Source organism: Gadus morhua, chromosome 9, assembly GCF_902167405.1.
Source record: "Gadus morhua chromosome 9, gadMor3.0, whole genome shotgun sequence".
Taxonomy (NCBI): Eukaryota; Metazoa; Chordata; class Actinopteri; order Gadiformes; family Gadidae; genus Gadus; species Gadus morhua.
In genome coordinates, this window is record NC_044056.1 from 14,607,164 (window position 1) to 14,630,611 (window position 23,448).

General features: G+C 46.1%; 1 protein-coding gene across 22 annotated transcripts in view; it reads left to right on the forward strand.

Annotated features, from left to right (window-relative positions):
- The window catches only part of mical3a (microtubule associated monooxygenase, calponin and LIM domain containing 3a), a 73,814-nt gene extending 67,099 nt beyond the window's left edge, over window positions 1–6,715 (forward strand). For 20 of the 22 annotated variants that reach the window (XM_030365178.1, XM_030365179.1, XM_030365177.1 and 17 more), the window contains 3 exons: window positions 3,370–3,469; window positions 4,095–4,168; window positions 4,333–6,715. In XM_030365178.1, the coding sequence (XP_030221038.1) occupies window positions 3,370–3,469; window positions 4,095–4,168; window positions 4,333–4,517 (359 nt within the window). In that variant the 3' untranslated portion in view covers window positions 4,518–6,715. Of the gene's footprint in view, window positions 1–1,582; window positions 1,652–3,369; window positions 3,470–4,094; window positions 4,169–4,332 lie in introns of all 22 variants that reach the window. The other 2 variants (XM_030365181.1, XM_030365193.1) reach the window with 1 other exon arrangement.
- Window positions 6,716–23,448: the final 16,733 nt, after the last annotated feature.

Here is a 23,448-nt window from a genome sequence, read left to right on the forward strand (position 1 = left end):
GTGTGTGTGTGTGTGTGCGTGTGTGTGCGTGTGCGTGGCCCATGGTAAGTATAACCAAACACTGACTACTCGACGCGTTCACGGTAACTTGCATTGCATCTCGGTCTATTCTCAAAGTGTGCAATCATCAGAGTCAGCCCCAGGAAGGAGGTGGAACGCTGCCTGCCTTGGACACCCTATTCCACCGCTGTAATGTAGAAAGGCTCCCATTTAAAGCGCTCTCCCTCAGGTCTTCACGTACAACTTTGGTGTGTTAAGTCCTGCGACGGGAGCCAGGTGCCGAGTGATGCTTTAGCTCTCTTTCTAACTCACTCACTCACTCACAAGTCCCTCAGAACTTGGTCAGCCATTTGAGGACACCACCATCACAGTACAACACACAAACCCCTATTTATTTCTCTACCTGAAACATAGCAAAGGACATATTATTTTCTAAAAGATGGTTATTGAGTTTGATTTATTTGCATATATAAGTATGACTATAGTTAAGAGATGTAGTCAATCAGATGTAATCATGATTCAGTATCTGTGTAAAAATAAGAACATTTGCAGTGAAACACATTTTCGTTTGCGATCTATAAATACGAAATATTGAACAAACAAGTGCATTCATTTACTTCATTTTTAAACTCCTCACGGCTACTCCCACACACATAGACACAGACACACAGAGACACACACAAACACATGAACACAAACAAATACACTTGATCTCCCCTCCTCTCCAAGGTTTTTCCTGCCGTGTGATCTCTTCCTTTTGCTTATGATTTTCTTTCCTCTCCTCAATGTACTCACCACCACGTCCAACCTGCTTCTCTGTCAGCGGACACTCCTCTTACCTTCTTCATCTTCCTTGATGAACATCTCATACTTTTCCTTTGTTCCCCCTCCCTCCATTCCCTCTTCCCTCGTCATCCACATTCATCTGTCTGTTTGTCTGCCTCTCACTCTGTCTGTGTTTCTCTTTATCTACCTCTCTCTCCTTCACTCCCTATCCCCTCTGCTCTCTTTGTTTCTCTCTCTCTGTCTGTATCTCTCTTCTTCACTCCCTATCCCCTCTGCTAACTTTGTTTCTCTCTGTCTTTCTCTATCTCTCTCCCGCTCTCTTCACTCCCTATCCCCATTGCTCTGTCTGTCTGTCTGTCTGTCTGTCTGTCTGTCTGTCTGTCTCTCACTCTGTCTGTCTGTCACTATCTCTCCTTCACTCCCTATCCCCTCTGCTCTCTTTGTTTCTCTCTGTCTGTCTCTATCTCTCTCCCTCTTTCTCTTCACTCCCTATCCCCATTGCTCTCCATCTGTCGGTCTGTCTGTCACTATCTCTCTTCATCTCTCTCCTTCACTCCATATCCCCACTGCTCTCTCTCTCTCTCTGTCTGTCTGTCACTATCTCTCTCCCTCTCTCTCCTTCACTTACTATCCCCACTGCTCTCCCTCTCCACTCCTTCACCTCCTTCTGTTGCTCTCGCCCTCTCTCTGCCTCTGTGTCTGTGTCTGTGTGTGTGTGTGTGTGTGTGTGTGTGTGTGTGTGTGTGTGTGTCTCCATGTCCATGGCCCATCTCCCTCCTTTGTTATCGTGTTGAAGTTGAATCTTCCCCGGTGCGGACCTACCGCCGAAGAACCCTCTCCCTGTGCTCCTGCTGGTCCCCCGAAGGTAACGTAACCCTGTGGTGGGTTACCATGACAACCGCCACAAGGATCGGCAGAAGCCACCCCCCCCCGCCCTCTCTCCATTTCGTTTGTAACCAGCAAGTCCATAACCACCCCAACCGCCCTGTCCCGTCCCTTCCTCACCCTGCCTATGATTTGTCTTTGCGTGTGAACAGGCTCAGTAGATATTTCCTCTTATCATGAAGACACACAGCCATTAAAGGGGCCTTCAGTTTATCACTGACGGCACCGTGGATCCTAGCTAGCAGTGCAGACTCCCAGACAAGCCTATTTTACTTAGAGAAAGTAGGTTATGCCTCCCATACATTTTTGATGATATTTTTGGGGTTAGTGGAATTCACATCACTTCATTCAATCATATTTATTTTAAATGTGTCCCGGAAAATCATGGATAATTGATGTATTCTCTATTAAACATTATATTTGGCATGCATGGATGGCACTGTCGTATCATAACAAAATATCACTTGAAACGGCTTGGAAGGAGATGGGATGTTAGTGAGAAGGTGGAGACGTGACCGGTCCTCAGTTTACTCTGAGTAGCAGCCGTAGATTAAAGGGGAAGCTGCCGGTACACTTGCCTGCAGTGTGTGTTTTTGGTTTGTGTGGTTTTCTCAACAGCATGTAATCAGTTTGCTGTTCAGCTAACGGAAAATATATTTATTTTAGGTTGATACCTTATCAACCTTTCAGTTGTTGTGTTCACCTGAGCTTGTGGGACTAACCTGAGGATTAAATAATAATAGAAAACTGTCTGAGCATGGATTGGATTGGGTTGGCCTCTGGGTGTTGTTTGCCCTTCAAGTAAGAAACTTGCTTCAGTCTGAAAACTAGTTTTAAATATTCAAGGTCCAAAAGAGGGTAACTCAACGTATTTATTTAGTACTTCATCTGGTTCTGCTGTCCATCACTGTGTGTGTGTGTGTGTGTGTGTGTGTGTGTGTGTGTGTGTGTGTGTGTGTGTGTGTGTGTGTGTGTGTGTGTGTGTGTGTGTGTGTGTGTGTGTGTGTGTGTGTGTGTGTGTGTGTGTGTGGAGCCTTTGGGGTGAGGCTTGGTGGTGCGGAGAGAAACATGGCTCCACCTACAGCAGACACTCATGGCCCCCAGCTACTGATTCATTCATGAATCATGAGCGTGTCATGTGTTGGACTAGCCTCCGCTGGCCAGGCCATGCGTACAACGTGTGCCTGTCCCGCGCCCGGACCCATTGCGCTGTGGAGCCGAGATGGGCTGGACCCTCGTAACTCGTTCAGGACGGGAAAGGAGGTCCTCAGAGCTTAGTGATTGTGTTTAGCCGTCCTGTCTTCATGCCTCATCTACACTGGACACGGCAGACTCCCAGAAGAGTTCATCTTGTGTGCTTGTGTGTGTGTGTGTGTGTGTGTGTGCGTGTGCGTGTGCGCCAAAGGCCGTGGCGCTCCATAGTCCATCAGCCACGGTACGCCAACAGCTGTCCTGTCCTCATTGGCCAGCGTGTCTAATGTGCCAGCGCGCCCGCCCCCTTGGCTAGGACATCCTGGCCTGGCTGTTACTGCATCCCCGCCAAACCCACTTCCCCAAACTCCTCCTCCCACCCTGTGTGTGTGTGTGTGTGTGTGTGTGTGTGTGTGTGTGTGTGTTCGTCTTGCGTGTCGAGAAGGATCTGGGTAGACTGGTGGTTTGTCGCTGGTCGTTGACACGTTGGGTCTTCCCCGTCCGCAGGCATGGGAAAGAAGGACGACCCCAAGCTGATGCAGGAGTGGTTCAAACTGGTGCAGGAGAAGAACGCCCTGGTCCGCTACGAGTCGGAGCTCATGATATTGTGAGTACCGACGTTGTTCCATGGGGTTGTGATTTTGAAATGCCTTTTTGATGCGCGGAGGTATTTTGTGCCGCCGCTTAAGACAATCAGGAGTTTGGTTTAGACGGCGTGTGATCGACGCACAACGCCGGTTCGCTGTGTCGCCCGAACACAGCCCTGAAGCACAGGTTATTATGGGACGTTAGTCACGGCCCATATAAAAATAATAATAATAATCTGCCTCTGAATCGGAATCAAATGGACGTGATCTAAAGAGAGGCTGGTAGGCAGTACTTTGCTACATCGTTCCCCGGAGGTCATCTCCGTTCAGTTAGAATGGGCACTAAAGAGGCTGCCTACGTCTCGCCGTCTCAACCCTTACGTTTCACAGCGACGGCCGGGCTCAAAATCATAATATATTCCCATCCTCCTGGGCATTATTGCCTTTCCGCTGACTATTACATTTTCTGTACTTTTCATGCGAGTGGCAGGCCTTATCCAAGCACATCAGAGTCCCCTTCAATTATATAGCGTTGCGGAAGCTAAACGAAGCAGTCGGATGGCCGGAAATACGAACGCTGAGCGAGGCGCGTGTAGAAGAATTAGCCTAATAACTGGTCTCGCCTTGCCTTGTTTGTTCCCCCAGCGCCAGGGAGCTGGAGCTGGAAGACCGGCAGAGCAGGCTCCAGCAGGACCTGAGGGAGAGGATGGCTGTGGAAGGTAACTGCTGACTCTCCAGGGTGCTTCCTGCCTCCAATCAGGAACCTCCCCCCCCCCCCTCTATCTCCTCTCTGTGCCACTGACGTGTCTCACACACTCTTTTCTTTGTTTCCTTCCTTCCTGCATACTCAAACTCTGCCCTGATCCCTTTCCCTGTCCCGCAGACCACCTGAAGACGGAGCAGGAGCTGAGCCGAGAGAAGCAGATCCTCAACGAGATGCTGGAGGTGGTGGAGCAGCGCGACTCCCTGGTGGCCCTTCTGGAGGAGCAGAGGCTCCGCGAGAAGGAGGAGGATAAGGACCTGGAGTCGGTGATGCTCTCCAAGGGCTTCAACCTCAACTGGGTGTGAGGGCGGCCGCCCCCCCCCCCCACACAAACACACACAGACCAAGCCGCCCGGAATGTCCTTTTTGCTTTTTCTTTCTTTTTTTCCCCCTGCAAGACTGCGATGTTTCAGCTATGGAAACCAGTCGCTCAACGCAGAGATCGACCCCTTCTCCAGTATGACCCCACTCGTCGGCCCGTACTTGCCTTTCTCACAGGGTCTTTGGGTTGTGTGAGTGTGTGTGTGTTTTGCCAGGGCCCTACGGAGAGGACTGACGGATGAATGCAGAGTCTCCGCTACTGCCACACCCACAGCCGTGAATGTGTAGTGTTCTCCCGCTGCAGCCACGAGTGTGACGGAACGGATTCTGTTTAGTTTTTAACGTTTACGTCGGAAAAACCGGCTGCTAGAAGCCGATGTTGACGTTAGTTCCGTCGGTCACTTTTTATGTTTACGTTAGTTTTTTTTTTACGCTAAACGGTAAAAAAAGAAAAATGGACGTTACCGTTTGTTACCCCCCCCCCCCCCCGCTCCCACCCAAAAAAGGCTTATGGGGTATCCAGATCTGGAGAGACTGATTATGGCGAGCTACAGCTTTAGTATTGCTTAAAATGTTCCTCTTTATAAGAGGAACTTTGGGAGAATTTAGAAAATATTCAAAGGGTTTTATCATCTAAAAGGGAAAAAAAGAGAGGTTGGGTCCTACTGATGTAAAGGAGTTGTACAGATTCACTGGTAGGTATATCACATTTCACAGTATATAGAGAGTTCTCGTTTATTGCTTTGCAAGGACTGCTAAAGAGATTGTTTGCGTTCTGCAGAGATGCCTCACACTCAACTCTCCCAACTGCGGGGGATCCGTTGTGATTGGCGACCCCGACGAGGGAAACTGACACTCCACTTAGGCTGCCTTTCTATCCAATCACAGGCCAGCCCCTGTGTCCTTAGGAGTTGTTTCCGAAGAGGCTCAAAGACTTTATTTTATTTCATGCTCCCTTTTCCCCTGACAATGATTTTTTAAATCCGTTTGAATGTGGCCGCATGGGCTTCACAAGCACTCGTTAGAGTGGGTTGCTTTCAGCAGATATAACGTGTTTTCCTATGTGTAACCAGAGTAACCAGACCTCAACCATTCTTAACCAGGCATACCTTGATAGGAACTGCATGTCAAGAGCAGCGAGCACAGGATCAGGACAAAGTCTGCATTTTTTGGACTTGCATTGTCTGATTACAAAATAGATTAGCAAACACAAAGGGATTTTAAGATTTTCACAAAGTAAAAAAGTCATTTTCCCCATTGCCTGGTATTTCTTGGCAGCAATCTTGATTTGGGTTACATCAAACCCAGTTTTAATCTACTAGCTCAGTGCAATAATTACACACACACAAACATCTGTGGGATTACATATCCCTACTCCATAACGGGCATTAGTAGAGTGAAAATGGATAAGGCTTCTCCCTTGGCCGTTATTGAGGGTTCCTACTGTGTGGTTGTGTTGGTTTGGGGCAGGTTTCTGTTGTTACTGGGTAGGTCCACTGAGTCAGATGCTACCGGACATGTTGGTTCAGCCGTTGCAACAACAAAGGAATTCACCACAAACACATAAACGCTAGTGTTATTCTCGAACAAAAGGCCTTTTTAGTTCTGTCGTCATCGGACACGTTTCATGTTGGATGTCTGTGGGTTTACTTTGAGGTGCGGCAAACATTTGTACATCTCACTGGGAATACACTTTTACTTTTTTTTAAGTCAAATCTTTTTATACAAAAGGACTTCATAACCGTTTTTTTGTTTTTTTTAAGCATAGACCAGAGAACATGAGATCTACGAACAACCCGTGGTTTGGGACATGTAGTTCCTTGTTCAGCGTTTGAATCCACTAGTTTTCTCACAAACTGTAGACACAAAAGGGTCTTCACTGTTTTTCTTGCAAAGACACCTTGTGCCAGAGGCTATATTTATGACTTGAGCTGTGAAGGAAATGTTACACAATTTCAAGGCTTTTAAATGGTGTGACATGTTTGACAGATTGTGTTGATATTTATTAATGTGTGCAAGGCTGTATTATATGTTATTATATGTACAAAAAAATGGAATCCTAATTTTTAAAATGCCATGTTCACTATTGACTTGTAAATGCTTAATGTAGCTAAAGCCGCATAGGGTGTTGGATGTATGCAGAAATGGCAATAAAACAATGCAGTAATTTTGAGTCATTATACATATCACATCTTTTGTGTTCACTACAGTATAGACTCCTGTTTCTGCTCTGGCAGCAGTTGATGAGGTTTGATGGAGTAGCCAGCACAAGGCCAGCTGTTATTCTTTGGTGCCACATCAATGTATATCTAATGTATTCAACTGTAAATTTAGGCGATATAGGGCACTTATATAAATCTCTATAAATAACTATTATATAAAACGATTAACTATAGAGCCACCATACTTCAAAAAAGGAAAAATTACATGTGACCTGTCGCAGAACTGAACAGAAAACCCCAATAATTACTTTGTTATTGTGCCAGAACTTGTAAGCAAGCGATTAATGAATAGCCATGTGAATTTCTTAGCTTGTCTATTCATATGCATATATACAGAATTATGGAATCTTATAAATATTTACACTTCATTTCACTGAGAGAAAAACATAATTGATATGATGAACCAAGCTTTATACATATTTGATTATTCATTAATATCTTAGAGCACCACTTTACTTGAATCAATGTAACCAAAATACTGTTTGTCTGGATCAGTGCAGCAGCATCGAACAATGGGAAGTTATGGAAAAAAACATAGATAAGGGTCCAGCTTTTCTGTCTTTCCCGTCTTTCCCAATGTTACAGTATCAAACACATTGGTAATGTAAAATCGGATACTCCAGCAATTTTTTTTATAATTCAGTTATACGCCAACGCTCGGTGTTCAGACGCCAAACTTGTTTTTGTTTATTTTTGAGATGTGTAGGTGTGTAACAGTATATGATGGGAGAATCACACCCAGTCATTTGGAATGATGCATGGGGTCTTTGGGCGAAAGGTTCCATGAAGTTGTAAAATCATTTAAGATTATCCCTATTCAAGGCCCTGTCTCTTCCCCCTGGGCTGCAATTGAGGATATGTAAAGCGACATGTGGATTATGTAAAACTGTTCCATCGCTCCAAACACCAACTACAGCAAGACATAGACGGTAAAACTCCATAAAATGAATACAAATCCTCCACCGGCTACAGGAACCCCCTATTAGCGGACGGTTCTACAGAAGAAAATGTCCTTTTTCTTCTATTTCTGCTTGTCCCTGGGGGCCACTGTACTGCAGCCCCTTTCTTAACATTACATAACGGAGATCTCCTCTCATCGAGTCGACCGCTGAGGCAGGGGGGCTGTGGTCAGCGTGTCAGAACACATTTCGTGCACCGAGACACACACCCACATGGGCAGCGGCTGCGAGCGCAACGCCCGCCTGTCAGACGCTGGGGTAGGGGAGCCGAGGGGGCGGGGGGGGCGCCATCACGTGCTAGCACTCCTTCCTGCCTTCAGCGCGGAGGCAGAAACAAGGCCCGTAATGTAAAGGGTGGTTAGGTTGCGATGGGGAAGGGGGAGAGAGATGATGGAGCAGAGCTTACTGGGCCAGGTCGCGGAGCCCGTCCAGCAGGCGCTGGGAGGCGTCGCCCTCCTTGGCCCCGAGAGACGCCATGAGGAACTGACGTCGTTGAACACCGTCACGTGGTCAACGGTGTGAGGCAGCGTGGCCTGGACCAGCTCCCGCCATCGGTCCCTGGTTAAACAGTGGATTGTTTACCAAGTCACACCTGGTTAATAGAGGATAACCAGGTTTAACCAGTTACACCTGGTTAACATACGATAACCAGGTGTAACAGGACGCCTTAAGGTGGACTGTTTAACAGGTTTAAGAGGACGCCTTAATGTGGACTGTTAAACAAGGTTTAACCAGCTACACCTGGTTAACAAACGATAACGAGGTCTAACAGACTTGTCCTCACCCTCCATCTGCAGTCTGTATAGCAGGGATCATGTGTCCTCCGTGTCCAACATGCCTCCAGTAGATTTACAGCCTCTGGACACCAGACGTAAAGAAAAGACCATGTGAGCCTAGAACCACAAACAACACACTGTACGTATGCTAAAAGAACGGCACCTGGCATTTACAAGGAAAGAGTACTCCTGAAAAATTCAAGAGCCAAGTTGACGTGTGTGGGGAGCGCATATGAGTGCATAGCCAGAAGATAATGAAATGTTCCTGAAGGATTTGCGGAGGGACAAACCAGTGTTTCCATCTGTCCATGGCTCTATTTTTAGACAACGAAATACAAAAATCTTCCCATTTGAACGGCATCTGCTGAGAGAGAGTTCCTTCTCACACATACCGCACATACATGCACGACACATTAATTTTAGCCACACATTGGCAGAAGCATTCTTTAATTAAATTCTTCATATAAATGTGCATTCAAATTTTTATTTAGCGGCATTATTAATGGAATGGAGGTAGCCTACCGCCTACTCAAAGAGACTGGGAAAGACGAGCAAGATGAATTGCAATGAGCAACATTCACATCCCTATAAAATAGCTTGTTTGAGTCTATTCGATATGCTGTATCTTTCAACTGACTAATTGGACACCGGGCCAATCAGCAGGAGCCCTTCATTGCATTGGAGTGAAATCCGTTGGCTTGAATGAGCAAACTCATTATATTTATTACCTTCTTGATAAAGTACAACGCCAAGTGCCAGTAGTTATGGCAGGCCAGCAAGTATCATCCCTGGACAAATTATCAAATAATTATCTCTGATGCATAACTATTCCACACATAAGTACACTTGGGAGTCATTCTGGACACATGGTTATCAACAACGTATCATGTTATTAAATCTTCTCCATGTCGAGGTGTGGAGCTGAGGAGTAGGAAGTATTCGAAGAAGGAATCAATGGACAAAGGAAAGGGGTTGGGAACACACCTGCCAGTCTGTCTCGGTGGTCCCCAGGAAGCTGAGCCCCTTGTCCTCCTCGCCCTTCATGTCATGACCGTGGGCCATAGTGTGGACCCACCAGGGGGCGGGCCCGTTATCTCTGGATCCTTGGTGATCAGGCACGTTTGCATCTCTGAACAGAGACTTGGGAATTGGGACTTGGGAATTGGGACTTGGGAAGCAATCTTGATTTGGGTTACATCAAACCCAGTTTTAATCTACTGTGAACAATTGTGGATGTGAACAATTGTGATTACGATCTGGTTACAAACATTCTGCACAAGCGGTTAAAAATATCAAACATAGGACCAATGGAGATAGGAATAAGAAGCTCTTGACAGTGATATGCAGGGGAAAGAAAGGAACAACTGGGCTACACGAATCCAAGTTAATTAATGTTTCCTTTCACCGTTTTATTGATGCCAACTGACAGTCCCATTAAATAATGCCACACAGTGAACATTCAGACCATGGAGGTGTGCGGGAGTGGGCCATAAAACCAGCTGAACAGCAAACCTCAACGGCAAATAAGTGCTCTGTGCTTTATTGTTTCCAATAAAGGATAAAGGAAATGTCATGGGGGCGGGGGGGGTCTCCGACAACCTGAAGGAGTACAAGCCTTTCAGGTTGCTGAGAACAAACACAAAAAGGACAGTTGTTAGACAGATGTTACACAACATGGGGGGTGGACCTTGGCCCCTTAAAGATTGACTTGAGCATGTGCTATCTACTGAGCTCACTCTGTGGTCATGAGGAGCTGCGATTATGTATCATTCAGACAACCCGGCTCAGGCAACAAAATTGTGTGAAAGAGTGCGAACGAAGGAATAGAGCCATGCTTTTATTAATGCATTTTATGATACCAGTATAAAAATACATATCTCTTTATGATGGTGGGGCTGAGTGGCCACATAGAACATAACCAGTCAGTCTCACGGCCTATATAACGTTCAACCAACTGTGAGAATCCCCTTTTGGGTTCACCTTTTGTCTCTTTGTAACCAACGTGCTCTGATGTTTTTAACTTTGTAACATTTTCCTATAAAATGTAAAAACTTTCCTTGCTTCAAGTAAGAGGCTTGGTGAAACGCTGCCAGTGTGTCTTTCCATGATCATGCTCCATTGAACCAAATACTTTGCTGTCAAGAAGTGTCTAGAGGGAATCAACTCATGAAACAGTGTATAAGCTGATGTTGTTCTGTTTACATTCACCGTTTTAATGAGCGCTTGAACCGACATAAGCATGCATTTACCTATGTGTGTCTGTTTTGGTGAGTTTGGTGATGGCCTACTGTGTGATTATTAAAAAGTTGATAGGATTGTTCCTTTATCACTATTTGGCTATGGCTGCATGTGTAGCTTTATAGCATGGTTTCTAAACGGGGCGTTCGCACAACCTAAGGGGGGGACTTGGAACGTGATTTTTTCTTTTTTGGGGGGGGGGGATTTTAAACTTTCATGGTTTTCGAAAAAAAAAAGGTGAAAAAATAGGCTCTTTTCATTTATTGATTTCTAACCCCTCTACCGTCTCAGCTACTTTTTACTATCTATACGCAGTGTAACAGTGGTCATACAGCGTGGTTCAGTCCTGCACACGCCCGGACTCCCGTTGCATCAGCTTCGATCATGATCTCTATCGCTGATAAACATAACCCAAGTTCGCGGGTTAACAGTTCAATAACGATAGTTATGTTATTATAACTCTAGTTCTATGATTGTAGGCGTAGCCGTCTAGGCTTCGCCTTATGGGCTTGTCCCGTGCGCGCTGAAAATTCAAACTATGCACCTATCAGCGTGGGCACCGCCCACATTTCCCACGGTATCGTGTCTATATAACGCGGTGTATACCGTCGCTCATCCTCCACGCTTTTCTTTCAGCATTTGGAGGGTACAGCAGGTGGGAAACTAGACGGCTACGCCTACAATCATAGAACTAGAGTTATAATAACATAACTATCGTTCTATTTCATGTAGGCTACGCCGTCTAGGCTTCGCCTTATGGGCTAAGGTGAAGCTGCGAGCGGAGCCCGATCAATGTACTCCTGCTGGACCCCAGTCAAAACGACCTAAGTCACCAGAGCACATTAAGACTCAAAAAGCCAAGGAAGTGTAAAACACAACAGCTTTATAAAAACTAATTCCTCCTAGATCAAGCAAGGCAATGATCAAGGGAGAAAAAAGTGAGTCTGTAAAGACTCCGGCTCTATTCCGTGCTTCATGGAACCCATGAAAAGGAAAAGAAAACCAGAGCAACACGGTTTCCATTAGGTCCGCTACCACCGGGGGCGGAGCTACGGAATTCGGCTCTTCAATAATGGGACTCTCTCGGCCGTTTCTTATTTGAAGAAAACGGCGGGAGTGCCTCACTGGTAAACAAAACCACCAGACAATTGGCGAGCCAATAGAAAACCCCCTAGCCTTGTTTTTCATTTGAAAAAAGGTGGGAGAGTAAGAGACTGGTAATCAAGACCAACTCGCCAGCCGGCGAGAGGAAATCCAACCACGCCGCTTTAAAGAACATGTCTATATTCTTAAGCCGTAAAAGGGGTCCCGGACTCTAGCACAGAGTTGCCGAGTGAGCCCCTGGACATGTCTAACATGTAAAAACGGACAAAGGGGCCGGGGGAAGACCAAGACGCAGCCGAGCAGATGTCTTCCACCGAAACGCCCTTGAGTAGAGCCGTTGAAGCGGCCACGCTCCGTGTGGAGTGAGCTTTAACGCCCAACGGTGGCGCCAAGCCCTGCCGAGAGTAGGCTAGGCAAACACCCTCACATACCCAGCGAGAAAACCGCTGCTTAGAGAGAGCGCGGCCCCTGCTAGCGTCGCTATAACACACAAACAACTGTTGTGTGGAGCGGAACGCTGCCGAGCGATTCACGTACATAGCCAACGCCCGAACCGGGCACAGGAGATGCAACTCCGCCTCCGCCTCACTAGAATGAGGCGGGGGGTGAAAAGCCTTAAGCACAATATCCCTCGACCGAAAAGAACTATTAATGTTCTTCGGGAGGAACGCAGGATTAGGTCTGAGCAACGCGAAGGAGCTGTCCTCGTTTAGCAACAAGCAACTCGGGCTGACAGACAGAGCGGTTAGCTCACCGGCCCGCTTGGCAGAAACCAAGGCCAACAAGAGCGCCGTCTTGAATGACAGGGCATCCAAAGGGGCCTGGGAGAGAGGCTCGAAAGGATCCCTGGACAATCCGCGCAACACGGTGGGGAGATCCCATCGTGGTGTAAGCACGCGTGAAACAGGCCTAACCCGTCTAGCCCCACGCAAGAATCTCTTGACCAGTGGATGGCTGAAGATCGGTCCACCATCACAGCCTGCATGGCCAGCCGAAACGGCTGCCGCATAGACCTTGATAGTGGAGAAGGCCAAACCTTTTTCCAATAAGTTTTGCAGAAACGAAAGCACGCTTCCCACCTCGCATTGAGATGGGACAGCGTGGTTCGTCTCACACCAATTAGAGAAGGCGCACCACTTCGCCGCATAGAGGGAAGAAGTAGAAGGCGCACGAGCACTCTGAATAGTGTTGATAACCGTCTCAGGCAAACCTTTGCCCTGCAGGATCAACCTCTCAGGAGCCAAACCAACAGCCGTCCCGAGACATCGGGCGGGTGGTGCACCGTCCCGTGGGCCTGTGAAAGCGCATCCGGCCTGAATGGTACTGGCCAAGGCGCCGACCGCGAGAGCGCGGCAAGCTCTGGAAACCACAGAGCTGCACGGTTCTCCGGGGCCACTAATATCAGGGACAGTCTCTCCTGTCTGACCCGTTCCAGAAGAGGAAGGATCAGCTGGAGCGGGGGAAACGCATACAAGAGAGTCCGCGGCCAAGGTGTGTGTGCCAACGCATCTACCCCCAACGGGGGAAGATCCCGAGGGCTGAGGGAGAACCACCACCTGCAGTGCGTGTTCTCCCGGGACGCGAAGAGGTCCACCTGCGCTGTCCCGAACCTCTGCCAGATCAGTCTGACAATGTCGGGATGTAACCGCCACTCGTCTCGGCGGGGACCGCCTCGAGACATGAGGTCCGCCCCAAAGTTCTGGGCGCCCGCGATATGCAGGGCTCTCAGACTGCGGAGATACTGATGAGCCCAAAGCCAGAGCTCGACCGCCTTTCGGTGGAGAGCAGGGGAGCGGACTCCCCCCTGTCTGTTGATGTACGCCGCCGCCGACACGCTGTCTGTCCTGATCAGAACGTGGCGGCCGCGCACCAGGTGAAAGAAATGCAACAGCACTTCCCTCACAGCGTCGAGCTCCAACACATTTATGTGTGCTGTAGGGGGCGTGCGCCACTCGTCTCCGACCGAGTGAGAGAGGCACGTTCCTCCCCAACCCGTCAACGAGGCGTCCGTGAAGACCACTACGTAGGACGCCACCCTGCCCAGTGGAACACCCTTGAGAAGGGCGGAGGGTCCTTTCCAATATTCCAGGTCTGGCGACACCGAACGGGGGACGAGGAGCACCCTGAGCTTGTGTCGCCTGGGGTCCAACCGTTGGCGAGCAAACCACCGCTGGAGTCTGCGCATAAAAAGCAGACCCAGGGGGACCACGGGGTGGGCAGCTGCCATCAGCCCCAACAGGCGCATGGTGGACAGTGCGGTCACGTTTCTGCGAACGTGAAAACGGGAGAGCGCCGACAGGATGGCGTCTCGCCGAGGAGGCGAAAGCATCGCAGTCATGGTGGCTGAGTCTAGGCAAAGCCCCAAGTAGACTGTCTGCCGGCTGGGGAGCGGGGAGCTCTTCTCCCAGTTGATGGCAAAACCCAGGAAGGAGAGATGGTTTATCAACAACATGGTGTCCCTTCTCGCGGTCTCTTCTGAGTTGCTCAGAATAAGCAGATCGTCTAGGTAGAAGAGAATCCTCTTTCCCTGACGTCTGAGCGGTTCCAACGCCGTCTCCACACACTTCGAGAAGGTGCGCGGCGCCAGGGAATAGCCGAACGGCAGACACTGGTACTCGTACGCCATCCCCATAAAGGCAAAGCGGAGAAACTTCCTGTGCGCCTGCCGAACAGGGACGTGGAAGTAAGCATCCTTGAGATCCAGGGATGTGAACCAATCGTCCTCTCTCACACACCGGAACAATGCTCCGACCGTGAGCATTCTGAACTTCCTCGTGGCAACGAATCTGTTGAACACGCGAAGATCCAGAATAGGTCTCATTTCCCCTGACTTCTTGGAAACCAGGAAGTAGCGGGAATAAAAACCTAGGTGAGACTCGTGGGGGGGAACGACAGTGATGGCCCCCTTTACCAAGAGACGTGCCACCTCTGCTGCCAGAGCCGTGCTCGCAGCCGGGTCCCGTAGCGTGGTCTCCACCAACCCCATAAAGGGTGGGGGACGACGCTTGAACTGTATGGGATGGCCCCATCTCAACGTGGTGTCCAACCACGATGGCAGAACGCACCGCTCTTGCCAACACGCATAGCGGTTGGAGAGAGGGCGAGCCGACAGCTGAGGAAGACCGTCCAGGAATAACCCGTATTCCTCTGCCCCTACCGCCTTCACACTGCGTGTGGACCAAGGGGGGCTTCCCACGAAAGGGAGGAGGCTCAGCGAGCGTAGGAGACGTACCACAACTAGCAGTTGTAAAAACAACGAGCTGTCTAGACGTCGCGCTCGTGCCCGCTGAACAGGGAGCGAGCCGTCCGGCCGCAGCACCTGTGCGCATGCGCTGTCCGCAGGCTGTAGCCACAGCGCGCGGACCCATCTCCTCACCTATAATGTGGGGAACCAGGAGACCGTGCAACGAGTCTCTGATCCGTCCACGAGGCTCCAAGGGACGCCGCTTCTTAGAAGCAGGTGAACCAGAGGCCATGTGAACACGCCGTCCGACCGCCACCCTACAGCCACCGGGCTGAGAGGGGGAAAGAGGCAACATGGAGGAGCGCACCACAAGCGTAGGGCGCAGGTGGCCTGGGGAATATCGCTCTTTAGGTACCATGTACTGCCGTTCGGCCGAACGGTCTTTACTCTTTTCTTTAATAGGGAAAGAAAAAGTAGGAGCAAGCGTCCGGAACTTCCCGGTCCGTGGCGCTGCTGCTCTCCCCGTGCGCGGCGGCTGCACCGGGGCTGGAGTCGGAGGCGGCCCCATGGAACGCTGGGACCGGCCTAGACCCCGCTTCCTCTCAGCCTGCTGGCGGGAGGAGCCCGTGAGAATCGTCCCGAACCGGGAACGATCCTCACGGACTGACTGCTGGTGCGCGAGCACCTCGGAGAACCTGGGACCAAATAGGCCATCCGGCGCTAGTGGACCCTGGACGAGGCTGGCCCGCTCTCGTTCCGGCACCGCAGTGTGGGAGAGCCATATGACCCTTTGAATCATGGTAGCCCACGCCATATGCTGGCCGGCCGAAACGGCTATCGGCTGGCATAACTGGAGGATGGCGCTGGAAAAACGGGAAACCGCCAGCCATCTCGCGGCTTCCTCCGGGCCGTAGGCCTCCCTGTCAGCCGACAAGGAGACCATGGCAGAGGAGAGCAGGGCGATGTTGTTGACCGCCGCCGCGGATTGAGAGGCACAAACGAACACCCTGTCCGTTAGGCCGACAATCTGCTTCTGGAGGCGGTCGGGGGGCAGCGGCTTTTCGTTAAGGAGCCATCCGGCGCCCGGACAGAGAAGCGCTGCCAGGGGAGGCTCCAGACGAGGGATCCCCCTCGCCTGAGCATCGGCCCACCCCTCCACGTTGGTGAAATCCGTGTAGGATCTTACCGGAGCCTTCAGGGTCGAAGGGTCCTCACCGGCAGCAATAAACAAGTGCTGCAAAGGCGGGAACAAGGGGCACTGGGTAACCCGCCGGGAAAAAGATGGGGTGCGAAAGCACTCGCCCTGCATATCGTCAGATACGGGGGCGAGAGGCGGGGCCGGCATGGGAATCCCTTTGATGGCCGCCGCCTCACCCATGATCTCCCGGAAGAGATCGGTCATCCGGCGCGGACCCTCGTGTTGTATGACGGTGGCGGTTGTAACCCGAGAGCGGGAAAAACCGGACGCCGAGTCGCCGAAGACGTCGTCCAGGGAGGCGTCGATGATGCCATCGTCGACGTCAGGTCCGAATAGGTCGATGGCGTCAGCCATTTCCACCGCAGGGGAAAAGAAGAGATGCCTGGAGAGGATCCCCTCTTCAGGCAGCTCCCGGCAGGCGACACAGGAGACGGGGGCCGCCATAGCAGCCGCGGCGTGGTCGGCGCCGAGGCACCAAAAGCACGCCAAGTGCCCGTCACCCGGTGCCAGGGAGGCGGGACAGGAGGCGCATAGGAGTCCTGAAAAGGACCTAGCTCTAGGAGCGCTCTCAGGTGGCCCTGAAAAGGGCCGTTTGTCCGCGGCCTCGCCCGAGCCGCTGCCACCGGCTTGGGAGATCCGTGTTGAAGTTCTCATCTTCTTAATAGTAGTTCTCAATTTCTCGCTGATAAGCACAAGTGCTGAAAGAAAAGGGAGGATGAGCGACGGTATACACCGCGTTATATAGACACGATACCGTGGGAAATGTGGGCGGTGCCCACGCTGATAGGTGCATAGTTTGAATTTTCAGCGCGCGCGGGCGCGCGCACGGGACAAGCCCATAAGGCGAAGCCTAGACGGCGTAGCCTACATGAAATAGAACCAACGCAACACATTCAAACATGGTCGATAGCAAAAAAAAGGGGAAGGGTCCATCTGCAGGCTTGGGCGTTTCCGTCATGACACAAGAACGCCCTTTAGGCGTTCCTGGTAGCGTTTCATCGACCAATCACGAGGTGTTTCGAAAGGCATGCTGGGTTTCGCGAGGCATACTGCGAAGCACAGTCGCAAGGCATACTATGCTTTCCTTCCTTAATGGCAATTTTACCTCTCTCATTAGATTTAGCAACCATGGAGCCCCCACTTGGCTAACGTCAGTTCTATGCTACCCGTAGGCCTACTTACTACCAGATATTATTTTGTAACTTCTGTTTGAGAAAATCGGGTTCTGTGTTGACGGTAAAAGTTAGGTCGGTTTATAGCAGAGTTTCCGTTGTCCGGTTATTACCGATCATTGACCCGGGAAAAAATGAGGATGACCGAAATTTCTTAATGTCCCTGGTCAGAATGACATATTTAACTTATAAATCTCAGTTGGAAGTGGGGAGAGCTGTGAGCTAACCCCCTGGAGACCGGGGTTCAAGTCTGGTTGATGTCCTCTGTTGGAAGACTCTTATCTCTATTTCATGCGAATTATAAAGTCAAGTATAACCATTGTGTTGGCTTTATTATGTGTCTTGATGGTGCATTGATAAGTTCGGATCCCCGCAAAAACGTTGACAGGGGTACCACTGTTGTTTTTTATTGGTCAACATGGAAAAAACATGAGGGGTAACTAGTTTTTTATCGGCCGTCATGAAATAAACATAAGGGGTAACACTGTCGATATTCATCAAATAAAACATAGGGGGCAAAAAAACATAAAACATCATTTTTTATTGGTCGTCATGAAAAAAAAAATAAGGGTCAACACTGGTGTTTTTTATTGGTCGTCATGAAAAAAAACATAAGGGGTATCACTGTTGTTTTTTATTGGTCGTCATGAAAAAAAACATAAGGGGTAATACTGTTGTTTTTCATTGGTCTTCATGAAAAAAACATAAGGGGTAACACTGTTGTTTTTCTTTGGTCGTCATGAAAAAATCACAAGGGGTAACACTGTCGTTTTTTATTGGTCGTCAGGAAAGAAAACATAAGGGGTAACACTGTCGTTTTTATCAAATGAAACGTAAAGGCTAACACTGTCATTTTTTACCTGTTGTAATGAAAAACCCATAAGGGGTAACACTGTAGAAATGTATCGAATAAAACATAGGGGGTAACACGGTTGTTTTTATCAAATGAAACATGAGGGGTGACACTGTCTTTTTTCTTTGGTCGTCATGAAAAAAAACATAAGGGGTATCACTGTTGTTTTTTATTGGTTGTCATGAAAAAATCCATAAGGGGTAACACTGTCGATATTTATCCATTAAAACCTAGGGGGTAACACTGTCGTTTTTATCAAATGAAACATGAGGGGTGACACTGTCGTTTTTCTTTGGTCGTCATGAAAAGAACCATAAGGGGTAACACTGTTGTTTTTTATTGGTCGTCATGAAAAAAAACATAAGGGGAAACACTGTCATTTTTTATTGGTCGTCATGAAAAAAAACATAAGGGGTAACACTGTCGATATTTATCAATTAAAACATAGGGGGTAACACTGTCGTTTTTATCAAATGAACATGAGCGGTGACACTGTCGTTTTTCTTTGGTCGTCATGAAAAAAACCATAAGGGGTAACACTGTTGTTTTTTTATTGGTCGTCATGAAAAAAAACATAAGGGGTAACACTTTTTTTTTTTATTGGTCGTCATGAAAAAAACCATAAGGGGTAACACTGTTTTTATTTTTTGGTCGGCATGAAAAAAAACATAAGGGGTAACACTGTTGTTTTTTTATTGGTCGTCATGAAAAAAAACATAAGGGGTAACTTTTTTTTTTTATTGGTCGTCATGAAAAAAAACATAAAGGGTAACACTGTTGTTTTTTTATTGGTCGTCATGAATAAAAACATAAGGGGTAAGTTACCCCTTATGTTTTTTTTCATGACGACCAATAAAAAAAAATTATTGGTCGTCATGAAAAAAAACATAAGGGTTACACTGTTGTCTTTGTCAAATAAAATATAAGGGGTAACACTGTCGTATTTTATTGGTTGTCATGAAAAAACCCATAAGAGCCCACTGTCGAAATGTATCGAATAAAACATAGGGGGTAACACTGTCGTTTTTATCAAATGAAACATGAGGGGTGACACTGTTGTTTTTTATTAGTCTAAATGAAAAAAACATAAGGGGTAACACTGTTGTTTTTTATTGGTCATCATGAAAAAAAACACAAGGGGTAACACTGTTGCTTTTTATTGGTCGTCATGAAAGAAAACATAAGGGGTAACACTAACGTTTTTATCAAATGAAACGTAAAGGCTAACACTGTCGTTTTTTACCTGTTGTAATGAAAAACCCATAAGGGGTAACACTGTAGAAATGTATCGAATAAAACATAGGGGGTAACACTGTTGTTTTTATCAAATGAAACATCAGGGGTGACACTGTCTTTTTTCTTTGGTCGTCATGAAAAAAAACATAAGGGGTATCACTGTTGTTTTTTATTGGTCGTCATGAAAAAATCCATAAAGGGTAACACTGTCGATATTTATCCATTAAATCCTAGGGGGTAACACTGTCGTTTTTATCAAATGAAACATGAGGGGTGACACTGTCGTTTTTCTTTGGTCGTCATGAAAAGAACCATAAGAGGTAACACTGTTGTTTTTTATTTGTCGTCATGAAAAAAAACATAAGGGGTAACACCGTCATTAATTATTGGTCGTCATGAAAAAAAACATAAGGGGTAACACTGTCGATATTTATCAATTAAAACATAGGGGGTAACACTGTCGTTTTTATCAAATGAAACATGAGGGGTGACACTGTTGTTTTTCTTTGGTCGTCATGAAAAAAACCATAAGGGGTAACACTGTTGTTTTTTATTGGTCGTCATGAAAAAAAACATAAGGGGTAACACTGTTGTTTTTTTATTGGTCGTCATGAATAAAAACATAAGGGGTAACACTGTTGTTTTTTATTGGTCGTCATGAAAAAAACATAAGGGGTAACACTGTTGTCTTTTTCAAATAAAATATAAGGGGTAACACTGTCGTATTTTGTTGGTCGTCATGAAAAAAAACATATTTGAAAATATAAATAAATTGTCCTTGTCAAATAAAATATAGAGGGGTAACACTGTTGTTTTTTATTGGTCGTCATGAAAAAAACATAAGGGGTAACACTGTTGTCTTTGTCAAATAAAATATAAGGGGTAACACTGTCGTATTTTATTGGTCGTCATGAAAAAAAACATATTTGAAAAAAAAAGAAAAATTGTCCTTGTCAAATAAAATATAAGGGGTAACACTGTTGTTTTTCATCAGTCATCATGGGAAAAAAACATAAGGGGTAAAACTGTCGTTTTTATCAAAAGATACGTAAAGGGTAACACTGTCGTTCTTTATCTGTCTTCATGAAAAACCCATAAGAGGTAACACTGTCGAAATGTATCGAATAAAACATAGGGGGTAACACTGTCGTTTTTATCAAATGAAACATGAGGGGTGACACTGTTGTTTTTTATTAGTCTAAATGAAAAAAACATAAGGGGTAACACTGTCGTTTTTTATTGGTCGTTATGAAAAAAAACATAAGGGGTAACACTGTTGTTTTTTATTGGTCGTCATGAAAAAAACATAAGGGAAATAATAGAAACACACACATACATTTTAATGTCATGTATATCCTCTTTATTGATGATTGATTATTGTGTATTGTCATCGCCTCAGTGGTGCAGTGGAGTGCACTCTGCCTAACCCACTGGAGACCGCGGCTCAATTTCTGTGGAAAACACAATATCTTTAATTTTAAACGTGATGCTTTCATGTCTATTGCACTGTCAAGTATAACCTCAAACACAACTAAATTGCAAATCTCAGTGGGATGTGGAGAGAGCTGTGAGCTAACCCCCTGGTGACCGGGGTTCAAGTCCGGTTGATGTCCTCTGTTGGAAGACTCTTATTTCTATTTCATGCGAATTATAAAGTCAAGTATAACCATTGTGATGAATTTTTTTGGTGTCTTGATGGTGCATTGATTAGTACGGAGGTTAAAACTCTAAACAGCTCAGGTTCGGATCCCCGCAAAGACGTAGACAGGGGTATAACTGTTTTTTTTTATTGGTCGTCAGTCATGAAAAAAAACATAAAGGGTAACACTGTTGTCTTTGTCAAATAAAATATAAGGGGTAACACTGTCGTTTTTTATTGGTCGTCATGAAAAAAAACACAAGGGGTAACCCTTTTGTTTTTTATTGGTCGTCATGAAAAAAAACGTAAGGGGTAACACAATAAAATATAAGGGGTAACACTGTCGTTTTTTATTGATCGTCATGAAAAAAAACATAAGGGGTAACACTGTTGTTTTTTATTGGTCGTCATGAAAAAAAACACAAGGGGTAACACTGTTGTCTTTGTCAAATGAAACGTAAGGGTAACACTGTCGTTTTTTATTGTTCGTCATGAAAAAAATCATAAGGGGTAACACTGTTGTTTTTTATTGGTCGTCATGAAAAAAAACACAAGGGGTAACACTGTCGTTTTTACCAAATGAAACATGAAGGGTGACACTGTCGTTTTTTATTGGTCGTCATGAAAAAAAACAGAAGGGGTAACACTGTTGTTTTTTATTGGTCGTCATGAAAAAAAACAAGGTGTAACACTGTTGTTTTTTATTGGTCGTCATGAAAAAAACATAAGGGGTAGCACTGTCGTTTTTTACTGGTCATCATGAAAAAAAACACAAGGGGTAACACTGCTGTTTTTTATTGGTCGTCATGAATAAAACACAAGGGGTAACACTGTTGTCTTTGTCAAATAAAATATAAGGGGTAACACTGTTGTTTTTTATTGGTCGTCATGAAAAAAACATAAGGGGTAACAATGTTTTTTTTTATTGGTCGTCATGAAAAAAAACATGAGGGAAATAATAGAAATACACACATACATTTTAATGTCATGTATATCCTCTTTATTGGATATACATGACATTAAACATTGACACATGACATTATTTATTATTCATGTCTATTGCACTGTCATGTATAACCTCAAACTTAATTAAATTACAAATCTCAGTGGGAAGTGGAGAGTGCTGTGAGCTAACCCCCTGGAGACCGGGGTTCAAGTCCGGTTGATGTCCTCTGTTGGACTACTCTTATTTCTATTTCATGTGAATTATAAAGTCAAGTATAACCATTGTGATGATTTAATTCGGTGTCTTGTTGGTGTATTGATTAGTGCAGAGGTTAACACTCTAAACAGCTGGTGTTCGGATCCCCGCAAAAACATTGACAGGGGTACAACTGTTGTTTTTTATTGGTCGTCATGAAAAAAACCACAAGGGGTAACACTGTTGTTTTTTATTGGTCGTCATGAAAAAAAACATAAGGGGTAACACAATAAAATATAAGGGGTAACACTGTCGTTTTTTATTGATCGTCATGAAAAAAAACATAAGGGGTAACACTGTTGTTTTTTATTGGTCATCATGAAAAAAAACTCAAGGGGTAACACTGTTGTTTTTTATTGGTCGTCATGAAAAAAAACACAAGGGGTAACACTGTTGTTTTTATCAAATGAAACGTAAGGGTAACACTGTCGTTTTTTATCCGTCGTCATGAAAAACCCATAAGGGGTAACACTGTCAAAATGTATCGAATAAAACATAGGGGGTAACACTGTCGTTTTTACCAAATGAAACATGAAGGGTGACACTGTCGTTTTTTATTGGTCGTCATAAAAAAAACATAAGGGGTAACACTGTTGTTTTTTATTGGTCGTCATGAAAAAAAACACAAGGGGTAACACTGTTGTTTTTTATTGGTCGTCATGAAAAAAAACATAAGGGGTAACACTGTTGTCTTAGTCAAATAAAATATAAGGGGCAACACTGTTGTTTTTTATTGATCGTCATGAAAAAAAACAAAAGGGGTAAGACTGTAGTTTTTTATTGGTCATCATGAAAAAAAACACAAGGGGTAACACTGCTGTTTTTTATTGGTCGTCATGAAAAAAAACACAAGGGGTAACACTGTTGTCTTTGTCAAATAAAATATAAGGGGTAACACTGTTGTTTTTTATTGGTCGTCATGAAAAAAAACATGAGGGAAATATTAGAAATACACACATACATTTTAATGTCATGTATATCCTCTTTATTGGATATACATGAAATTAAACATTGACACATGACATTATTTATTATTCATGTCTATTGCACTGTCATGTATAACCTCAAACACAATTAAAATACAAATCTCAGTGGGAAGTGGGGAGTGCTGTGAGCTAACCCCCTGGAGACCG